This window comes from Vombatus ursinus, unplaced genomic scaffold, assembly GCF_900497805.2.
Source record: "Vombatus ursinus unplaced genomic scaffold, bare-nosed wombat genome assembly UNPS02014791.1, whole genome shotgun sequence".
NCBI classification, from domain to species: domain Eukaryota; kingdom Metazoa; phylum Chordata; class Mammalia; order Diprotodontia; family Vombatidae; genus Vombatus; species Vombatus ursinus.
In genome coordinates this window covers 62,961,450-62,981,325 of record NW_020954569.1, presented here as the reverse complement: position 1 = coordinate 62,981,325, position 19,876 = coordinate 62,961,450, and the positions used below count along the sequence as shown (strand labels likewise).

At 36.3% G+C, this 19,876-nt stretch overlaps 1 protein-coding gene across 2 annotated transcripts in view; it reads left to right on the top strand.

Annotated features, from left to right (window-relative positions):
* The window catches only part of EPG5 (ectopic P-granules autophagy protein 5 homolog), a 123,520-nt gene that overhangs the window by 89,393 nt on the left and 14,251 nt on the right, over positions 1–19,876 (top strand). For both annotated transcript variants that reach the window (XM_027868838.1, XM_027868839.1), the window contains exons 32-38: positions 1,187–1,344; positions 1,823–2,024; positions 2,621–2,693; positions 4,689–4,792; positions 8,095–8,270; positions 12,309–12,494; positions 17,762–17,971. In XM_027868838.1, coding sequence (XP_027724639.1) covers positions 1,187–1,344; positions 1,823–2,024; positions 2,621–2,693; positions 4,689–4,792; positions 8,095–8,270; positions 12,309–12,494; positions 17,762–17,971 — 1,109 coding nt within the window. The remainder of the gene's footprint in view (positions 1–1,186; positions 1,345–1,822; positions 2,025–2,620; positions 2,694–4,688; positions 4,793–8,094; positions 8,271–12,308; positions 12,495–17,761; positions 17,972–19,876) is intronic.

Here is a 19,876-nt window from a genome sequence, read left to right as displayed (position 1 = left end):
GATTAGTGTTCCAGTTTTCCCACATCTACTCCAACATTTATCATTTTCCTGTTTTATCATGTTGGCCAATCTGATAGGTGTGATGTGGTACCTCAATAGTGATTTAGAGCTTTTTTTCATATGACTATAGATGGCTTTAATTTCTTCATCTGAGAACTGCCTGTTCATATGAAACTGATCTCTCTTCCTGATTAAGGATGTATTCCAGAAGCCCCCTTTGTGTTCATTGTCCTCTTGGTTCCTTAGCATTCTTTCTCTTTCGTCCACATCCTTAGGTTCACCTTAAGCCTTAGGTGGAAGAACAATTAACATTTTGGTGACCTTTTGTCAAGGTCAGGCTGCTGAGAGATTCTTACCCTATTAACACTTCAACCCAGGGTAGCCTTGACAACATTAATTCCCAGACAAAATCAAACTGTTAGGAAACATTGGAAATCATAATATTTCCGTGATTCACATACTTTTTCATATATGGTTTCATGGTACAATCCTGCCTCTGCTACTTACTCTTGCTTCCATACTTTTTGGTTCAGCCAGACTGACTTTCTTGCTGTTCCTTACATAAGACTTTCCATTCCCTATATCCATTGCCTTTAAACAGCTCCTGTCTCATGTTTGGAATGCTCTCCCTCTTTACTTCCACCCTTTTTTTTCCCTTCAAGAACTCAGCTGAAGCATCAAACTTTTACATGAGGCCTTTTCTATTTTTCCACAGTTCCTAGAGGCCTCCCTCTTCTGTTTGTCTTATAGACATTTGTGTCTCTCTTGGTAGCATATAAACTTCTTGAGGTCAGAGACTGTTTCATTTTGTCTCTATGTACACAGCACCTAATACAATACCTGGCATATAGTATGTGCCTTGAATATAGTTAATACTTGTTCATTGGTTACCTGTATAACCTATAGCAAGTGACTCTTCATCTCACAGAGAGACTTCATTTCTTTGAGGTTCAGTTTTCATCTATAAAATGAGGAAATTATACCAGATCATTTCTATGGTTCATTCCAGATCCGTTAATCTTATGATCTTAATGCCCTGGCAAACTAAAATTTGTTTATTTGGGGATTTTTTTTTTTTTTACTGATTTATTTATCACTTAGTAACCACTAAATATCAGGCTGAACTTTCCTGTATATAATGTGGTTATTTTAGTAGTAATGATGAGTTGTTCTTTTCTTTCCCAAGGCTCAGCTGAGCAGCTACTGAGTCCTGAATGTTGGAAGGCAACACTGAACGCTCTGGGCTGCTTCTCATCTGAGAGCAAAGAAGGGGACTGTCCACACCCTATAATTGAGAGCCCTGTGTTTCCAAGTTCTCCCAATATTCTCTTGTCAGATGAACAGGTATACAACTTTTATCTTTTAAATCTTCGGGCCTAAACTAATCTATTTCTCTGTTTTTTATGCCCCTGAAATTTTAGGTTGAACAAGCAAACCAGTTTATATGAAAGAGGCTACTTTTTGTGTATTGTTGTTTTTGTTTTATTTGATTATCAGCCTTATGATATCCCATCTCTACATTTTCCTGTACCTAGAATGCCCTTTTCTCCTCTTTACCTTTGCTTGTTTAAATCCTACGTTGAACATTTAAAGGTGTAGTTAACCTCCTGATGAATCTCTACTCAGTCATTCGAATTTAAAGTGATCTTTCTGTCTCTAAACTTCAGTAACACTTATTATTTATAACATTAATTTAGTATATGCTTTATGTTATCTTGTGTCATTAGTCATCTTTTATATGTGTATGTCTTATTTTACCATCTCAGAAGACTGTTTATTCTCTATTATGCTTAAATTTGTTGGTTGTTGATTATTCTTTCAGGTAATGGAGACAATACAGTGGCTTTCAAATTTTTTCTATAAATTGCGGTTATCCAAGTTGGACTTTAAGAGTTTTGGATTATTTTCAAAGTGGACTCCTTATGTGGCTGATGTGAGGAGATTATTGGAGTACCTTGTGAAACGGCTGATTGCCTCTGAAATGGCTTGCTTGGGGCAAGACACGTTAACTAACAGTAGAACAGGTAATAAGCTTTTAGTGCAACATGAAACCAAACTTATTGGCTTTCTTTTAAAGAAATCTGAAAAGACTTGTTAGGACATTTAAATCTTTTTTGTGATCAAGCTGTATATCTTATCTGTCAGAAGGAAAAGATGGAAAACATATAGTGTGGGTGTGAGAAATACATCAGACCTTATAGTCATTCATACATTATGGATGCTTGATACAGCTTGTCTTTGACCCTCCTTTAGGGCAAAAAAGGATGAAAAATTTTAATCTTTATCTTATTGTTCATATTATTTCTGTCTTTGAACAAACGATTCTAGAAGTTTAAATAGCCATCCTGGGAAAGTGAGAAATTGTATTTCCAGGTACTTTATAAGTGAAGTTTCATTATAATAAAAATAGTTATTTGATTTCATGAAACTTCACTAAAAGAAATGAAAGCATTTCCTTTCTTTAATTGACTTTAACTCATGAGTCATCTGTTGTAGTCACATGGTTACCATGTGAATGTGATATTCAGATTAGGAGGATCTGAATTTTTAAAATAATTTTTTGAGTGAGATTGCTCGACTATGCCTTTTCTTCTCTAAAAATTGTTGTACCTTATTTTAGTGTTGAGATCTCTGCATTCACTAATAGTTCAGCTCTTCAAGCCATGGATTCTGGTTTTAGAAGACAGTACAAGGTAAATAAATTTTTTAGATATTTGAATACCCTGGAAAGTCATAATTTTCAAGTTCCCCTGGTATTTTAGTGTCAATGATTAGTGTATTGCCATGTTATATTTTCAGTGTTGTAACATTTAAATTTTAAAAATGATTCCTTGCTAATCATAGGTAAGGAATTTTCTCTTTTCAATTATGCCTCTAATAGCTTCAGAATAATAGCAAATCAAAAACAGAAGAATGAATGAATTTATTAATGCTTACTGCCAAGAGTTGAGCTAGACATTGGAGATACTAGTAGAAAAAAAGCAAAACAGCCCTTGCTCTTTCAAGGCGTTCACATTCTAATGTGATAGGCATAGAATTGGCGTGTAATAAATATTTCTTGACAGTGATTTAAATTTGTTGCTGTCATTTTGATTACTTGCTGAACATTTCCACCTGGATGTCCCAGTGGTGTCTCAAACTCAATAGTATATTGACATCTCTTATCTAGAAAGCTTAGTGTGGTCCCCGACTTCCTTAGTGTGGGTTTTCTCTGATGCAGATTGAAACACTCATACGTGTACAATTCTTGTGCAGTATTAATGTATATACTTCATTTGGAATCTACAAAACAAATAGACTGGCCTTCCTCTTGTTTTTGGTTTTATATTTTTGCAGATTATTAGTGTGTAACTCAAACTGTCCATCTCTTGTCTCTCAATCTTGCTATTTAAGTGGCTTAACTTTTTTTATAGCTATGTCCCCAGTAATATCTTTTATTACATTTCACACATTTACATAATTACTGATTATGTCCTGTGGGTTACCTGATACTCATCATCCGTCTTGACATTGACCTTTGAGTTTTTCTTCTTTTCTCTTACCTTTGATGCTTACTGACACTCAACCCTTATTTTTGTGTTAATCCCATGAAGTGCTGGAATTGAACATTCATTTTCAGTTGTCCACAATAAAGAAATCCATTCACTTTACTTGGGTGGGTGCTGCTACCCAAAGTTTATGGTTTTCCAAGTTTCAGAAGTTGCATATTGAAATTACTCATTTATTCATATGTATTATGAATTAATGTTTCTTTTAGAGCCATGACTTTAATATTTTGACTATAGTATTTATTAATAACTTTAATTCATCCAATTTAACATGTGACTCTTATCATCAAGCAAATACAAAAATAAATTTAAAAGCAAGCTTTTATGAGATTAGAGATGTTTGAAGCTGTAATGGGCTGTTGTGGAGTAGTGAGGCTCTTTGTCACTAAAAGTATTTCGAGCAGAAGAATGATTATCAGGGATGCTAGAAGAGAGAGAGGGTTTCTCTATTGGGTTGGAGGTTAGATTAGATGATGCCTAGAGTCAGGTACCTTTTGATTCTAAAATTCTGACTCTGATTTTGTCAAAAGGGTACTTTCAGAGTTGAGAAGTTTCTGGAAATCAGAATGTAGTGACTGAGGTTTTATGGGGTATTGGCCACATGGTATGAAATTGACTTTGTTTAGACAAGCCTAAAGTGGCATTTACTGTGGCTATTTGCACCTCACCTTTTGAGCATTCTGAATTATTTAGTCAGTGTTATACAAATATGAAAAGTTTTTCCTATGAGGAGGATCTTCTTATGACATTCTAGCCATTTCTGGGCATTCAACTTGGCCCGTGACTGGGACAGTGTGTTGTAACTGCTAATACATATATATGAAATATGGTCATAGTGCATGAAGAATAGGTACAGTGATATAAACTGAATGACTCAAAAGATGTCAAGTGATGACACTGTTGATAACATGCTTTGTGTGCCAGGTCAATCCCCGAAACTACAGTGAAACAACAGAGGAGTGGCCCAATTGACCTGGTCCTTATTTCAGGCTAGACAGGCCTACAACTTAATGTTTTTGATGTTGTTTAAATGTGATGAGGCTATTTCCTGTAGGGTTTCCACAGATTAGGCAAATTTAACCACTCCTAATTTAATCACTGGTGCTCTGGTTTTTAACTGTTCATTTCTTTGCTTTAAAGCAATCAGCACTACTATCCATGGCTGGAAAGTGATGCATCCATGGCCTCAAGTGTGGTACATTTGTTCAGTGAATGTATTGAGATTTTACATGAAAGTTTTAAAGGTAAGCAAATGCCAAATTATAGATGGCACTAGTAATTTTCTCTCTCTATATAAGTCATTCAGTTAATCTTTGGTCTCCACACCCTTTCTTTTATTTCATTTTGATTGTAAGCACTGTTTTCGTGGGTGTGTTTGTCTCATTCTAATAGTGTACTATGGTACATGGATTTTCCACAAGACTCCAGAATGACTTAGAAAAAGAAGTTCTTTTTGTGTTTTGTTTTGTTTTGTTTTAATTTGGCCTTGGATCACAGAGTGAAAACAAATTTGAGTGAAAAAAATGTGCCAAATTCAGGTTTCCATGTTTCCTAAGGAAGCTTAACTGGAATAAATCACTCACCGTAACAAGAAAAAAAATGTCCTGTCCAGCCAACATTTAATCTCCTTACCAGTTGGAGAAATATGACAGTCAAGGGCCACACCAGTTTAGAACATAAACTCATTTTTAAAAACATATGAAAGGGGATTATAGAAGATAACGTATTACCTCATAAAACTGTAAAAATTAATGAAGGAAATTAAAGCAAGAGACCTACGTAATTCAGATAATCTCAAGGGTAGTTAAGGATGAAACTGGAAAGAAGACAACCAATAGATGAAAAAAATGGAAAAGATCTTTAAAGATTTGCATGGCAAAATATTTTGTCACTGACAGTGGAGCCACTGCATTTGGATTCTAACATCCAGTCTCCAATGTGCTGTGTAAGCAGTAAAAATGGCACTAATGAAAACAAATATTGGAAAAGTGGTAGAAACAGATCAGTTATACATAGAGGAAGTCCATGCTGGAGACAACATGATTTAGGGCATTAAGGTTTGATTCTCAAGGTAGCTGAAACAAGGGAGAATACCAAAAGTTTGGAAAAATCAGTTACTACCAACACATAAGTTGACTTTTCCTTCACTACAAAATTTTTGTGAGAAATAATATAAATATGCAGTGACAGCATGTTTGTCTATCTTAATAAAGGTAGGAAAAGAGAACAGCAGACGAGTCTTGCTTATTGCCCTATTGCATGCTCCACGTACTATTGGACCTTACCACGTGCCTAGCCACTGCACCCAAGGACCATTATTTTGAGGGTCTATACTAGAGTGGTGGAGAGGAAGGGAGAAGAAAGTGTGAGTGGCATTATAGAGGTAGAAGTGCTAGGATTTGGTAACTGATTAGATGTGGAAAATGAGGCATAATTAAAGATTACGCTGAAGTTTTAAGTTTTTATAACTGAGAGACTAGTGGTACCATCAACGGAAAGAGGGACAATTTGAGCAGGCATAGGTTTTAGGGAGAACATGAGTTGTTTGGGGTATGTTCATTTTGAAGTGTTAGACATTCAGGTGGTAATGTCCAACAGACAGTGGGAAACACGAGACAGAAGTTCAGGGGTGCTAGTAGAGTTGAGAGGGATTTCGGAGTCATATACTTAGAGGAAGTAATTGAAGCAGTGGGAGGGGTTGATGGCACTTAAGAATATAAAGGAAAGAAGCAGTGTAGAGTTGTTTTCTAGATGTTTGACAGTGAAGGGGAGGTGAAAGAGGGGACAGCGGCTTAAGATACGGGGAATAGCAGGGTCAGCGGGCACCAACTTTAGTTCACAGGCCTCCCCTCTGAATCCCTGGCCCTTGGACTTGGAATTGTTCTTTGGTATCCACTATGCTTCCCCTTTAAAATATCACACAGAACCCCTCCCTTTAGCTGGTCTTCATGTCTCTTAGGAAAAGAAACTGTATTCCATAGATTGATTTACCATAGTTTAGCCATTCTATAGTCAATCAGTAATCATTTTGTTTCTAGTTTTTACTACCACAAAAAAAATGCTACTACCGTGTGTATGGTATGGATTTTTTGGTATGGATGACCTTTCTATCTTAGGACTTATGCGAAAAAGGTTCTTTCCAACCTGTGACATAGAACTTTCTTTTTTTTTTTTTCCCCAAGGTAGGAGAGGGTTAGGTTACTAAGAGTTCTATTTATTCATTCATTCATTCACTAATTCATTTATTTATAGGCAGATGGGGTTAAGTGACTTGCCCAGGGTCACACTAGGCTAGTAAGTGTCAAGTGGTTGGTCTGAGGCCGGATTTGAACTCAGGTCCTCTTGACTCCAGTGCCGTTGCTCTATCCACTGTGCCACCTAGCTGCCTCGACATAGAACTTTCTAAAAGGAACATAATTTCCTTTATCGCTCTAATCAGACAGAGGAGGTGTTCTGTCTTTTTTTTTTTAAGCCTATTTCCCCCCTTTTTCTCCATGGGAGATATCTATAGCCCCTGAATTCCTTTCCTCCCATTTTATCTCATGTCTCCTGTGTCTTTACCAAGAATTCCTTAGTGCTCACTAAGAATTTTCTCATAGCTAGCATTTATATAGAGCTTTAAGATTTGCAAAGTGTGTTACATATATTAACTCAACTTAATCCTCATAACCACCCTATAAGGTGCATATTATTAATATCTGAATTATATAGATGAAGAAATCAAGACAGTGGTGAAATGACTTGCCTAGGGTTACACAGCCAGGTAAGGAGGGTCTCTAAGGCCATATTTGAACTTTGGTCTCTCAGACTCCAGTTCTTTCTCTGCTATTCTACCCAGCTGCCTCATAGTTTTTACACTTCTTATTTGGTTTAGCTGAAGGCTTTCTACGTGGGAGCCTGAGGCATATTCTTGTGCAATATCTCTATTCAGGGCCTTCCAATATACCTCTACATTTTAAAGGCAACTTATGCTACACTTGAAAAATACTGTCAGGTAAGAAGAGAGCATAAGATCATAAATTTAGGGGTTGAAGGGATCTTAGAGGCCATCAAATCTAACCTCATCAGTTTCCGGATAAGAAAACAGGCCTACAGCAGTTGTGACCTGCTTAAGGTCACACAGGTTGTAAGTAGCAGAGTTGGGTTTAGAACTTACCTACTTTGGCATTATTATAATGTCACCTCTTCTCTTGTATGCCCTTTTCCTTTCCTCTGATTGGAGAGAGGAAAGAGCTGGAGCTCTTCCAAGATCCTCTATTTATAGGAGGAGGCCCAAAGCAGACACCTCATCTCTTTCACTGGTACCCTCTTCTACTTTCTTGCTTTCCTCTTTTCAGCTTATTTTTATGTGTTGTGTTCTGTCATTAGATTGTGAGCTTCTTGTATCCCCAGTGCTTAGTATAGTACATAGGAGGTATTTAATAAGCCTGCAAAGTTTGGTCAGTGTTTACAACTTTAAGTTTTTGATAGCTGAATTTTTTTTTGGTAATTTTGTTTTATAGGACGATAACTATAATATTTTTAAACTATTTTTTTTTTAATTTAGATAAACTCTTGCCTGGTGATGAAGGAGCGCTTCGGCTACACTTGATGCATTATTATGAATCATGCACAGCACCCAAAATGCCAGAATTTATTCTCTTTGCTTTCCATAATGAATATCGAAAACTTCCATGGAGGGATATGTACCCAGACCAAGTGCTAATGGAAGCTTTCTTCAAAGTAAGCACTTTGTAGTAGGGTAAACATACTGATTTTCTAATGAATTAGGATGCATCTTTGTCAGTATTTAAAAGACTTTGAAGAATCGATGGAGTATATTTTCTGCAAATCTGGATTTTTTTAAGTCAAATTTATATGAGACTGTTAAGTGCATATAACATCTACAATTCCAGTCAGAGATAGCCAATGACAAAAGTTCAGTGGGTATCATCTTTTTTTTCTCCTAGACTTTAGTAGTATTGCTATGTATCTGCTCACAATGGGTAAGATTTCTTTAATAATGACATTTACCTTTAAACTGTCTCTTTGATTAGACGGCATGACTAGCAGTTTAGCTGTAGACACTATAGCATTATTTAAAGTTGAAATTGCTTCTTAAGAAAATAAAACTTAGATTGATTCGTGAATCTTTATTTTCTATAAGCTGCTCTGTAAAGTGTATAATTGGGAGGAAGAGTGCCTTGGATTGACATATATGCACATTAGGTATCACTGATTTTACTATGTAGAGTTTGAGATTGCACAAGGAAATGATTTAGCATGTAAATGTTTAACTCTTTGCAAAAAAAAAATTGTAAATGTTTTTGGTCATTACATTATTGTTGAGAAAATAGTTGTGAGTAATGTGTACAGAATGTACCATCAGTCACATTGACTGGTATATTACATTTTTAACCATCTTGATATGATCTTATCAAACTTATGCTTGAAAAATTATGAATGAAAAAGCATTTCTTACTTACTTACCTACTACATACTAAATCCGAGGTTACAAATATAAAAGTAAGGAAAGTTTTTGATTGAAGTGCACTTAGGTTCAAATGAAGGGGAGTGGTGGCCAGGAAGGGTGTTGGGGACAAAATAAGCATTTTTTGAATGCCTGTTCTATGTCAGGTGCTTTACAAATATTATCTCATTTGATCTTCACAACAATCCTGTGAGGTAGATGTTATTACAATCCATTTTACAGTTGAGGAAACTGAGGCATACAAGGTTAAGTCACTATTCCGGGGTCACACGGCTAAGAAGCATCTGAGGCTGGATTTGAACTTAGCACCAGGCCCAACGCTCTATCCACTCCAAGACCAGCACTGACTCAGGCCAATTCTCTGGTAGTTTAGGTTCAGTATTGGATCAAAATGAGACTCTTGCAGGTCATTGAACAATAACAAAAATAGATGTACTTTTTAACAAAACAGAAGGATATTTAACAAGAATAGGTATCATGGTCATTGCAGAGGGCCTCGGCAGATCCCCCTTGCTTGAGTTATGCATACTAGTAATCTACCAGCCAAGTCTGAGGGCACCCCCTGGAGCATCCCCTGGACGCTTTGTACTCAAATCAAAAGTGATGTCAACAATCTGAACTTTTAGTCTCCTGAGCCAACCAAGACTTGAGGATGATCTCAATAGCTGTTAAGTTAAAAATAGCTTAATTTGCATGAAGGGGAGGAGTTAGAATATTGCTCCTCCCACAGGGAAGCATTTGAGTCTGGAAAGGTACCGGGATGGTGAGTGGGGCCCTAGACAAGTAGATTGGCACAACATACCCCAACCAGAAACAATAGCATTTTATGTGCAATGTTCACAGCCCCTGACTTTGCAAAGAAGCAGAGAGAGGAGCCTTCTCATATCTCTTTTTGGGGGCCCTGCTTGGTCATTATAATTTTGTAGCATTCAGTTTCCATCATTTTGTTGTTCTTTTATAACCAAGAATCGGAAACAAAGATGTCTATTAGTTGAGGAATAGCTAAACAAATTGTGGTACGTGAATGTTACTTCCTAGTGCTATAAGAAATGATGAATATGTTGACAGAGAAATGTGGAACGACTTGCATGAATTGGTCGATGCATAGTAAAGTAAGAAGAACAAGAAAAGCAGTATGTATAATGACTACAACTATATTTATGCACAGCTACATTCACACACCACAACTTATTTAGCTAATCCTCAATTAACGGATGTCTACTTTGTTTACAATTCTATACTACTACAAAAATTGTGCTTCTATAAATTTTTTGATGCATATGGGGCCTTTCTTTTTTGTCTTTCACCAGAATTGTTGAGGTCTAAGCATAGTAGTGAAATTTCTGGGTCAAAGATTATAGACATTTTATTTACTTTGCATAATTCCAAATTGCTTTCCAGGATTGTTGGACCAATGTATAATTCCAGTAATATTGTGTTAGTATGCCTATCTCTCCAGAACTCCAACATTAATTATTCCCATCTTTTGTCATCTTTGCCAGTTTACTGGGTATGAGGTGAAATGTTAGAGGTGTTTTGATTTGCATTTGCCTTATTATTAGTGCTATGGAACATTTTTTCATATGGTTGCTAATAGTTTGTAATTATTTTGAGAATTTTAAAAAAATATCCCTTGACCACTTAACTGTTGGAGAGTTTCTTGTGTCCTCTCCTAAACCTATTACCACATCTATTAGAATTTTCCCTTTGCATTAGAAGCATAGTTTTTTCAGATTTAGTTATTCACAAGAATGAATAAAACACAATTAAGTTATTTAACACTGCTTTTGTATCCTTGTTCTGTGACAAGGGAAGACTTATCTCGTTGAATCTTATTTTATTAATACTTCTGTATTTTGAATCCTGAGGAATGTTTAAAGAAGCTGTCATTGGGTTTTATTTCCCATCTCAGAGAAGAGACAACTAATGAGTGATTTTACAACTTTCTGAGGGTGTAAAGGAACAAGGGTGCCAAGTAGTTATTTTTTTATCTGCACTAAGGAATAAACGAGGAAATGGACTTAACTTTATGGTGAGGGAAAGTTTTAAAAATAATTGTAGTTTACTTTTGTAGAGTGCTTTAATAATTTATTATTAATTTAATTTAATTAATTAAATTTAATTTGTTGTTATTAATTTTTATTTATTTATGTTATTTAATAATAATTTATGAAGTGCTTCCTCACAGTCTTAAGGTAGATAGTGAAAGTGTCCTTATTTCTGTTTGGCAGTTGAGGAAACTAAGTGCTGTTGAGGTTAAGTAACTACCCCATGGTCACATGACTAGTAAATGACAGAACCAAGGTGGACACTTAGGTCGGATGAATGTTCTTTCCTTTCTACAAGGAAAACCTTTGTGACTCTTTAAGGTTCATAACAGCAGTGAAATAGGGAGATTGGAAGAGTTTTGTCTTATAAATTTATTAGATATACATACTTAATCTTATATATTTTAAAACATTGACCTGTCCAGAGTCAGTTGGTCTTTTTCAGCTCTGAATATGTATTGGCATAATGATATTTGGGGAAGTGATGGAGCATTAACTAAAAACAGAGCAAGTGACAACTAACATATCATTAAGACAGGAATGAAGGGGAATGTATCTTTATCAAATTTTGGAGCCAGAATTAGGGGATAAGAAAGGCAGTCATATAAGACACAGTACACAGGAGACCCAAATAAGGGATATTTTTGGATATTATTTTTTTTTAAATGTCAGTACATTTTTAATGCCAGAAAATTCTTCTCTCCATGACTTGTAGGTGGTTTAAAAAATTATTTAGGTGACAAACCAAGTCTTTGTTCCATTAATGCAATGGATAATAATAGCACCAGGGGTCCTGTACTTTTTTAGCCTTTGCCTAGGACACACAAATGCTTTATCCTAACTTAACTGCACAGAATTTATTATGTGCCTATATGTAGACTGCAGTGGGTTGTTGACCTTGCCTTTGGAAGGAAATGATTTTATATTGTTCTTTCTTTGAAAGAAACAAGGATTTTGGAGAAATCAATGTTTTAAAAAAAATAACCAAAGTATTCCTTTAAATAATGAGCTCCCCTGGTGCATTTTAAAGTGCTTTTAATTCACAAAAACACATTTTTCAGGACATCATTATTACATAAAACATTTTTTTTTTTGGTCATATAATCAGGGTTAAGTGACTTGCCCAGGGTCACATAGCTAGTAAGTGTCAAGTGACTGAGTTTGAATTTGAACTCAGGTCCTCCTGACTCCAAGGCCAGAACAAATAATTTTTTTAAACAATTTTGATCTGTTTTCTCTTAGGTGGAAAGAGGAAGCCCCAAGAGCTGTTTCTTATTCATGGGTTCTGTTTTGTGTGAAGTAAACTGGGTTAGTGTACTGGCTGATGCCTGGAGTCCCAATCCCCATCCAGAAACACGAAGCATGATTGTCTGCCTGCTCTTCATGATCATCTTACTGGCAAAGGAAGATCAGCTCATAGATCAAGCAGTAAGTCTCAGAGCTTAAAGGCCTGGCACATCTTGGTAAATTTCCCTCTCCTACTTAGGCCCCACATATTTCAGTTAACATTATTTTAGCATGTTTACATTTCTCTTACCTGCATTTAGATAGATGCTTAGTATGAGAAGATATTAAAAGAACCAGAGGAAGAGCTCCACCATGCTTAGCAGATCCCTTCTAGAAGATGTGTGGAAAGACATGGACAAAAATAACGCCAGATAAGAGTGTCATTGGTTTGGATTCTAAAAATGGTGGAGAGTACTTACGCAATAAGAACATAGCTTATACTGTGAAGTAATATGGTTTATTTTCTTATGTAGCTTTGCTCTGAAAATAACTATTTTGAAAGGAAAATATTCATTAGGAGGTATTAAATTAGAAGAAAATTAATTTTATTTTTTAATCAACAAAAATCTGCCTTTTCTCCCTCCCATTCCTCTCCTCTTCCTGAGAATGAAAGGAAGAAATACAAAACCTTTGTTAGAAGCATGTCTAGTCAAGCAAAACAAATTCCCATGTTGGCCATATTTTTTTTAAAAATGTCTCAATCTGCACTCTGACACCAATGCCTTTCTATCTGTAGGTGGGTAACATGTTTCATCATGAATCGTTTGATATCCTGGTTGCTCATTATGTTGATCAGAGTTTTTAAGTGTTTCAAAAGTGTTTTGTCTTTACTATATTGTTATTACTGTATAAATCATTCTCCTGGTTCTACTCATGTCCTTTTGCATCAGTTCATTCATGTCTTTTCTGGCTTCTCTGAAAAACATCCCCTTCATAATTTTTTTTCTTTTTAAAAAAAAAATTCAATTTTATTTCATTTATAGTTCCAGGTTCTCCCCTGAGAATGCAAGAAATACAAAACTCATTACAGATATGAGGTCATACAAAACATATACGTACTTAATCTTACATATTTTAAGGCATTTCTGCATTAAGTGTGTTTGGGGGGGTGGGTGGGAAGAAGAAAAATAAAGTGAGAAAAAAAATGTGTACTTCAATCAGCAATCTGAGTCCATCACTTCTCTATCTGGAGGTGGATAGCATTTTTCATTATGAGTCTTTTTGAATTGTGGTGGGTCATTGTGTTGATCAGATATACTAAGTCTTTCACAGTTGATTCTCTGTATAATATTACTGATACTGTGTAAATTTTTTTTCATGGTTCTGCTCACTTCACTCTGCATCAGTTGATGTAAGTCTTCCCAGATATTTATTTATTTATTCATTCATTCATTCATTCATTTATTTATTGTCTAGGCAGTGGGGTTAAGTGACTTGCCCAGGGTCACACAGCTAGTAAGTGTCAAGTATCTGAGGCCAGATTTGAACTTAGGCCTTCCTGAATCCAGGGCTGGTGCTCTATCCACTGCGCCACCTAGCTGCCCCTCAGATCTTTAAAAAACCACCCCCTTCATCATTTCTTGCAACACAATGGTATTCAATCAAATTTAAATACCATAATTTCTTTAGCCATTTCTGAATTGATGTGGACTATATTACTTTCTAATTCTCTGCCAGTGTAAGAAGAACTGCTAAAAATATTTTTTACATCTGAGTTTTCTTCTTAATTCAGATCCTTAACTTTTTTCTTCTTTATTTTTTTGTTTAGATTTACTTAGGTTTAAACAGGGTAAATTGAGGTCCTCCACTATTACAGTTTTATTGTATATTTCTCTCTGTAACTAATTTAACTTTTCCTTTAGGCGCTTAGATGCTGTGCCATTTGTTGCATTTTCAGCAAAATGTAGTTTTCCTGTTTGCCTCTTTTAATTGTTTTTGTTATTGACTTGTCCAAGATCATGACTGCTACCCTGCTCTTTTTACTTCAGCTTCAGTATTTACTCCAGTGCCTCATTTTAATTCTGTGTGAGTCTTAGTTTTAAGTGTATTTCTTTCAAATGACATATTGTTAGATACTGCTTTCTAATTATTCTGCTATCCTCTTCCGTTTTACAGGTGAGTTCATTTCATTCAGATTCACATTTACGATAGTTAATAATGTATTTCCCTCTATCCTATTCTCTTATACTTTTCTATATGTTTGTTACTTGCCTCTTCTTTATATAGAAGAGGATGGTAAGGGAGAAATGTGCTTGGCACCAGTGCTCTAATTTTGATATCGTCCGTTTATGCTTCCCTATTCCTTTTTTTTTTCCCTTACCCAGATCTCAGTCATGTAAGTCACAGAATGTACAAACATACATTCTTATCCTTTCTTTCTTTTAGACCCCTCTTTATCATCCACCCTCTTAGAGTTAATTTTGCTTAGGACTAACCCCTCCTTAATCTAACTTTCTTCTTATTTACACCCTTTACCTTTTTCCCTTTTATTTCTCTGTTGAGTGAAATATATTTCTTTACCTGTGTGTGTGTGTGTGTGTGTGAGAGAGAGAGAGAGAGAGAGAGACAGACAGACAGACAGACAGAGATAGAGACAGAGAGAGATTGTGTGAGTGTGAGTGTATTCTTTCTCTCCTTTGACAGTTCAGGTCAGAGTGAAATTCAGTTGTCACCTGCTCCCTCTTTCTCTTCTTCCTTGTTTGTATAGTCTTCTATTTGTTTAACTCCCAATTATGTGAGATAATTTTCCCATGCCTTCCTTTCTTTACTTTCCCCATTCCCCTCCATGTACTCCTCTTCCACTTTTTTTCTTTTAAGAACATCAAAACATAACAAAGCCACTTCTAAGCCCTCTGTCTTATTTGACTCCCTCTCTCCACCCAGATGATGATAGAATTCTGAGGGATATGTACATCATCTCCCCATCTTAGAAAATAAACTGTTTATCCTTGTTAATTCCCTTATAAATGCTTGCTCTTATTTACTTTTATGTGTTTCTCTTGCTTCCTGTGTTTGTATTTCAGAATTTCACTGCAGCTCCAGTCTTTTCATTAGGAATGTTAGGAAGTTCTCTTATTTCGTTTTAAAGATTTTTTTTTTCCTCCATAGAAATTTATGCAGTTTTGCTGTTTGTGTTATTCTTAGTAGTATGCCTCTCCTTTATTATGATATCTGCCAAATCTTGACAATGGCTTCTAGGTAGTAGAATTCTTTACTTATGGCTGCTTGTAATATTTTTCCTTTGATCCGAAAGCTCTGGATTTTGCTGTAATGTTTCTAGAAGTTTTCATTTTGGGGCTTTCAGGAAATAACCAATGTATTTTTCTATTTTCACTTTGCCTTCCTGTTCTAAGAGATGTGGGCAATTTTCTTTTATGATTTTTTGAAATATGATGTCTGGCTTTTTTGTCTTTCAGGAAGTCTAATGATTCTTAAATGATTTCTCTTCAATCTGTTTTCCAGGCTAGTTGTTTTTACTGTGAATTATGTTACATTTTCTTCTATCTTTTAGTCTTTTGATGTTGTTTTAATATTTCTTGTTGTCCCATGGAATCATTAGCTTTCATTTGGTCTATTCTAAATTTCAGAGTTTATTTCTTGAGTAAAGTTTTATATTTCTCATTTTAAGCTGTTAATTCTCTTTTCAATTCTTCCATAGCTGTTACTTATTTTACAATTTTTTCCTCTAGTGTTCTCATTTCATTTGTAGAAAACATATTCAGCTCTTTTAAAAAACAAAACAAAACCTCTTGCTTCATCTCTTTCTGGAATTCTAGTTGAACTTGTGAACTTTGTTTTTCTTTGAAGATTTACTTATAGATGTTTTGGTGTCATTTTCTTCTTCTGGGTTTATGTTGTGTGTGTCCTTGTTACCATAATAAGCTTTTTATGGTTGTATTTTTTTTTTTGAATTTTCTTGTTCTTCTAGCCTGCTTTCTAACTTTGGACTTTGTGTTAGATCTGGGATCTGTGCACTTCTTTTTGGAATGATTGATCTGAACTTATGTCTTGGGTTCTTCTTTCTTGGGGTATTCTAGGATCTCAGTGATAGTTTGTGCTGGGGATCTACAAGTTTTCAATGTTCCCATAGTGGTGTGATCCAGGACAAAATATGATTTTTAATCTTCTGGTCTGAGCTCTGCAAGTTCTTGACTTGGATTTGGCTCTGAGCAAAACATGAACTTGCCCCTGGTGGGAATCTAGTGGATTGCTGTTGGATTCAGCCACTGTCACCTAGTTGGAGAGCTCTGTAGGCGCAGAATGGTAGAACTACAGGCTCCCCTTTGGTCTGTGATTCCTGTCCTGTTTATTGCCTGGTAGGTTTCAGACTAGACTGGAGGCTGGAACTGAGACCCCAGGAAGATGCAAAACATTCCTGGCTAGACTCTGTCCCGTATTTGCAGACGTCGCTGCTTATCTTCCTGCGTTCACCTGGGCTGGGAAAGTGACTCACTTTGATTTGTTTCTTGGATTTTCTCTTCAAGACTTGATCTGGTTTTTTTTACTCCTGTTTGTGGAGGATTTATAGGGGAGAACTTGACTGTACTTTTTTCCTGCTACTTTGTCATTGTGTTTCTGCTTCTTCTAAATTCAAAAAAAAAAAAAAGGTTCTCATTATTTAATTGTCACACCTGTGACTAAACTAAAAGGCCAGTCTTGGGATGTTTCACTGTTTTGTAATCCCTTCAGATCTTCATTGAGTTATAATAAGAGCTTAGAGCTGAAGAGGATCTCAAGGACCATTAGTCCATCCATGCCTCAGTAAGAATTCCCTCTACAACTCACCCATTCCAGGGTTATCCAGCCTTTGCCCTTTTTAGTGAGAGCCTAGCTCCACTGTACAAGGCAACAGGAGGAAAAATGTGAAACCTTTTTAACATGTAAAAGTTTGAGTTTTTCTCCCATCACAAATAGCTGCCCTTTAGTGCATTTATTTCCTAATTGCATAATTAACACATGCCTCTTCTCAGAGAGGAGCCTGCTGGCATTGTTTTCCAAATTAGTATTTAAGATGACTTAGAAGGATAGAAGCATCATTTCTAAAAATTACCCAGTTAACTTCTTTTGATACAAGATCCTGCCTTATGACTAGGGGTTCAGATGTTATAGTTGACAATCTTCTGTTTTTCTTTACAGAGTTTTCACCAGTTAGAGAAGTTCCCTTTAAATTGTGCCTATAATATTAATAAATCTCAGTGTTTGGGTGTTTTTACTATGTCTCGATTTATTGTGCTTACTGTCTGTAGCAATGTCACAGTATATTGACTCAATTAAATTGTACTTATTGTCAGGCTGCATAGCCAATAACCACTACAAAAATACTGAGAAAAACTCCCTGCTAGAAAAATGGATCAATGTCTGTAATTGTAGAACTAAACATGATATTTATTTGTTTGTTTTCCCCTCAGGATTCCCCATTACTCAATCTCCTTGGACAGGCGAGTTCTCTTTCCTGGCATCTCGTAGATATTGTGTCATACCAAAGTGTCATTGGGTACTTCAGCAGCCATTATCCTCCATCTATCATCCTAGTAAAAGCTTCTTCAGCTGAATTAATAGTAAAGCTCTTAAAAGCATCTGCAGGCTTCAGTGTTCCTATCGATGGACAAATGCATCTAGTAAGTAGAATATGTGCTACAAAGTTCTAGGAACTTTCTATGACTAGTAATAATGGAAATGTATAGTGGTGTATATTATTGTGGCATATAGGAGAATTTCACAGAGTTATAGCTCATAAATTGTCTCATCATCAAACATAAGGTGATGAAATGTATGTTGTAATTATACTGGTTTTTAAATTTCTCAGTTGAAATACTACATGATAAATTAGAAATGTTGATTTATCTTTACTAGTTAGTGAAGCATTAAGTGCATCCTATGTGCTGAGTGTTGGGGATTCAACCACAGAAGTGAAATAGTCCTAGCCCTCCAGGAGCTTACATTCTTATGGGAGAGACAATGTGGGTATACCCAAGCATACAGAATATTTACAAAATGAATAAAAAGTAGTTATGGGAGGGAGGGTGCTACCAGTGGGGAGGAGGGAGTATGGAGATGTAGTATTGGGAAAGTTTCCTTGTATCTGGTGGCTCTTGAACTAAGTCTTAAAGGAAACCAGTTATTGCAAAAAGCAGATGTGAGGAGGGGATATATTCTTGGCATAGGGGGTAAGTAATACAAGGGCATGGAGATGGGATATGAAGTGTTGTGTGTGTAAAACTGTAAATAGGATGTTATCACTAAATCACCAATTGTGGAGAGGGGAGTGATATGTACAAAGTTTGGAAAAGTAGGAAGACCCTTATGTTCCCAAAATGAAGTTTATATTTAGTCCTTGATGCAGTGGGGAGCCATTGGAGCTTTTGTTCAGGGAGTGACATGCTCAGACTCACACTTTAGGGAAATTACTTTGGCAGTTATGTGTAAAATAAATTGGAGTAAAGAGAGACTTGAGTCAGGGTAACCAAACAGAAGACTGTTGCAATGTTTCAGATAAGAACTGATGGACTTGAATGAGGGAGGTTGGTGGTAGTGTGAGTAAAGAGGAGGGAGGCGGGGTGTATGTGAGAGATGTTGTGGAGAGAGAAGCAACAAGATTTGACACCTAATTAGAGATGTGTTGTGAGTGAAGTGTCAGGAATGACCCCAGGGTTGTGAATCTGGGTGACTGGTAGGATGATGTTATTCTTGATGGAAAGGGAGAATTTTGGAAAAGGGATGAGTTTGGGATAGGGGGAACCATCTTGAATTCTGTTTTGGACATATGGAGGTGAGATGCCTATGGGTCATCCAGTTTGAGACACTAAAAGGTAGTTGGTAATGTGGGACTCGAGCTTAAGTAGCTACATGCACAGACAGACACACGCACCTGGGAGTCATCTGCACAGAGACTTCTTTAAGTGGTTTACTTTTGTTAGCATTTCATTTACCTGGCCAGAGAATTGCCACTAATTGTAACACCTGAGTTCTAGTCTTGGCATTCTTATTAATTTGTAGCATGACTTCCTGCAAATCACTTCAGCCTCTGTCTCTTGGCATTGGTTGTCCTTCCAGCCTCTATGACACTTTCTTCCCATGTCTGTCTCTCAGGATACCATGTTTTCTTTAAACCTCAGCTCAAGCCCAGCCTCTGATATGGAGCTTTTCCTGACCTCTTCCCTTCTTCTCCCCACTCCTCCCCCCAGCTGCCAGTCTTGCCCTTACCCCAAATGTCCTTGAAGATATTTTACATATGCTTACTTATGTATACATTTTCTTTCTTGCTTAGAACATTAGCTCCTTGAGGTCAGGGCCATTGATTTTTATCTTTGCATCCCTAATGCCAAGCACAGTGCCCACTGCTGAGTATGGCTCAATAAATAATTGTTGGACTATTGCTTGTGTCTGTAGACCTGCCCCCTTATAGCTGTGTGACCTTGGGGAAGTAATTTCACTTCCCTTAACTTCAGTTTTTTGTTTTTTGTGTTTTTTTTTTTGGCAGTTGGGGTTAAGTGACTTGCCCAGGGTCACACAGCTAGTAAGTG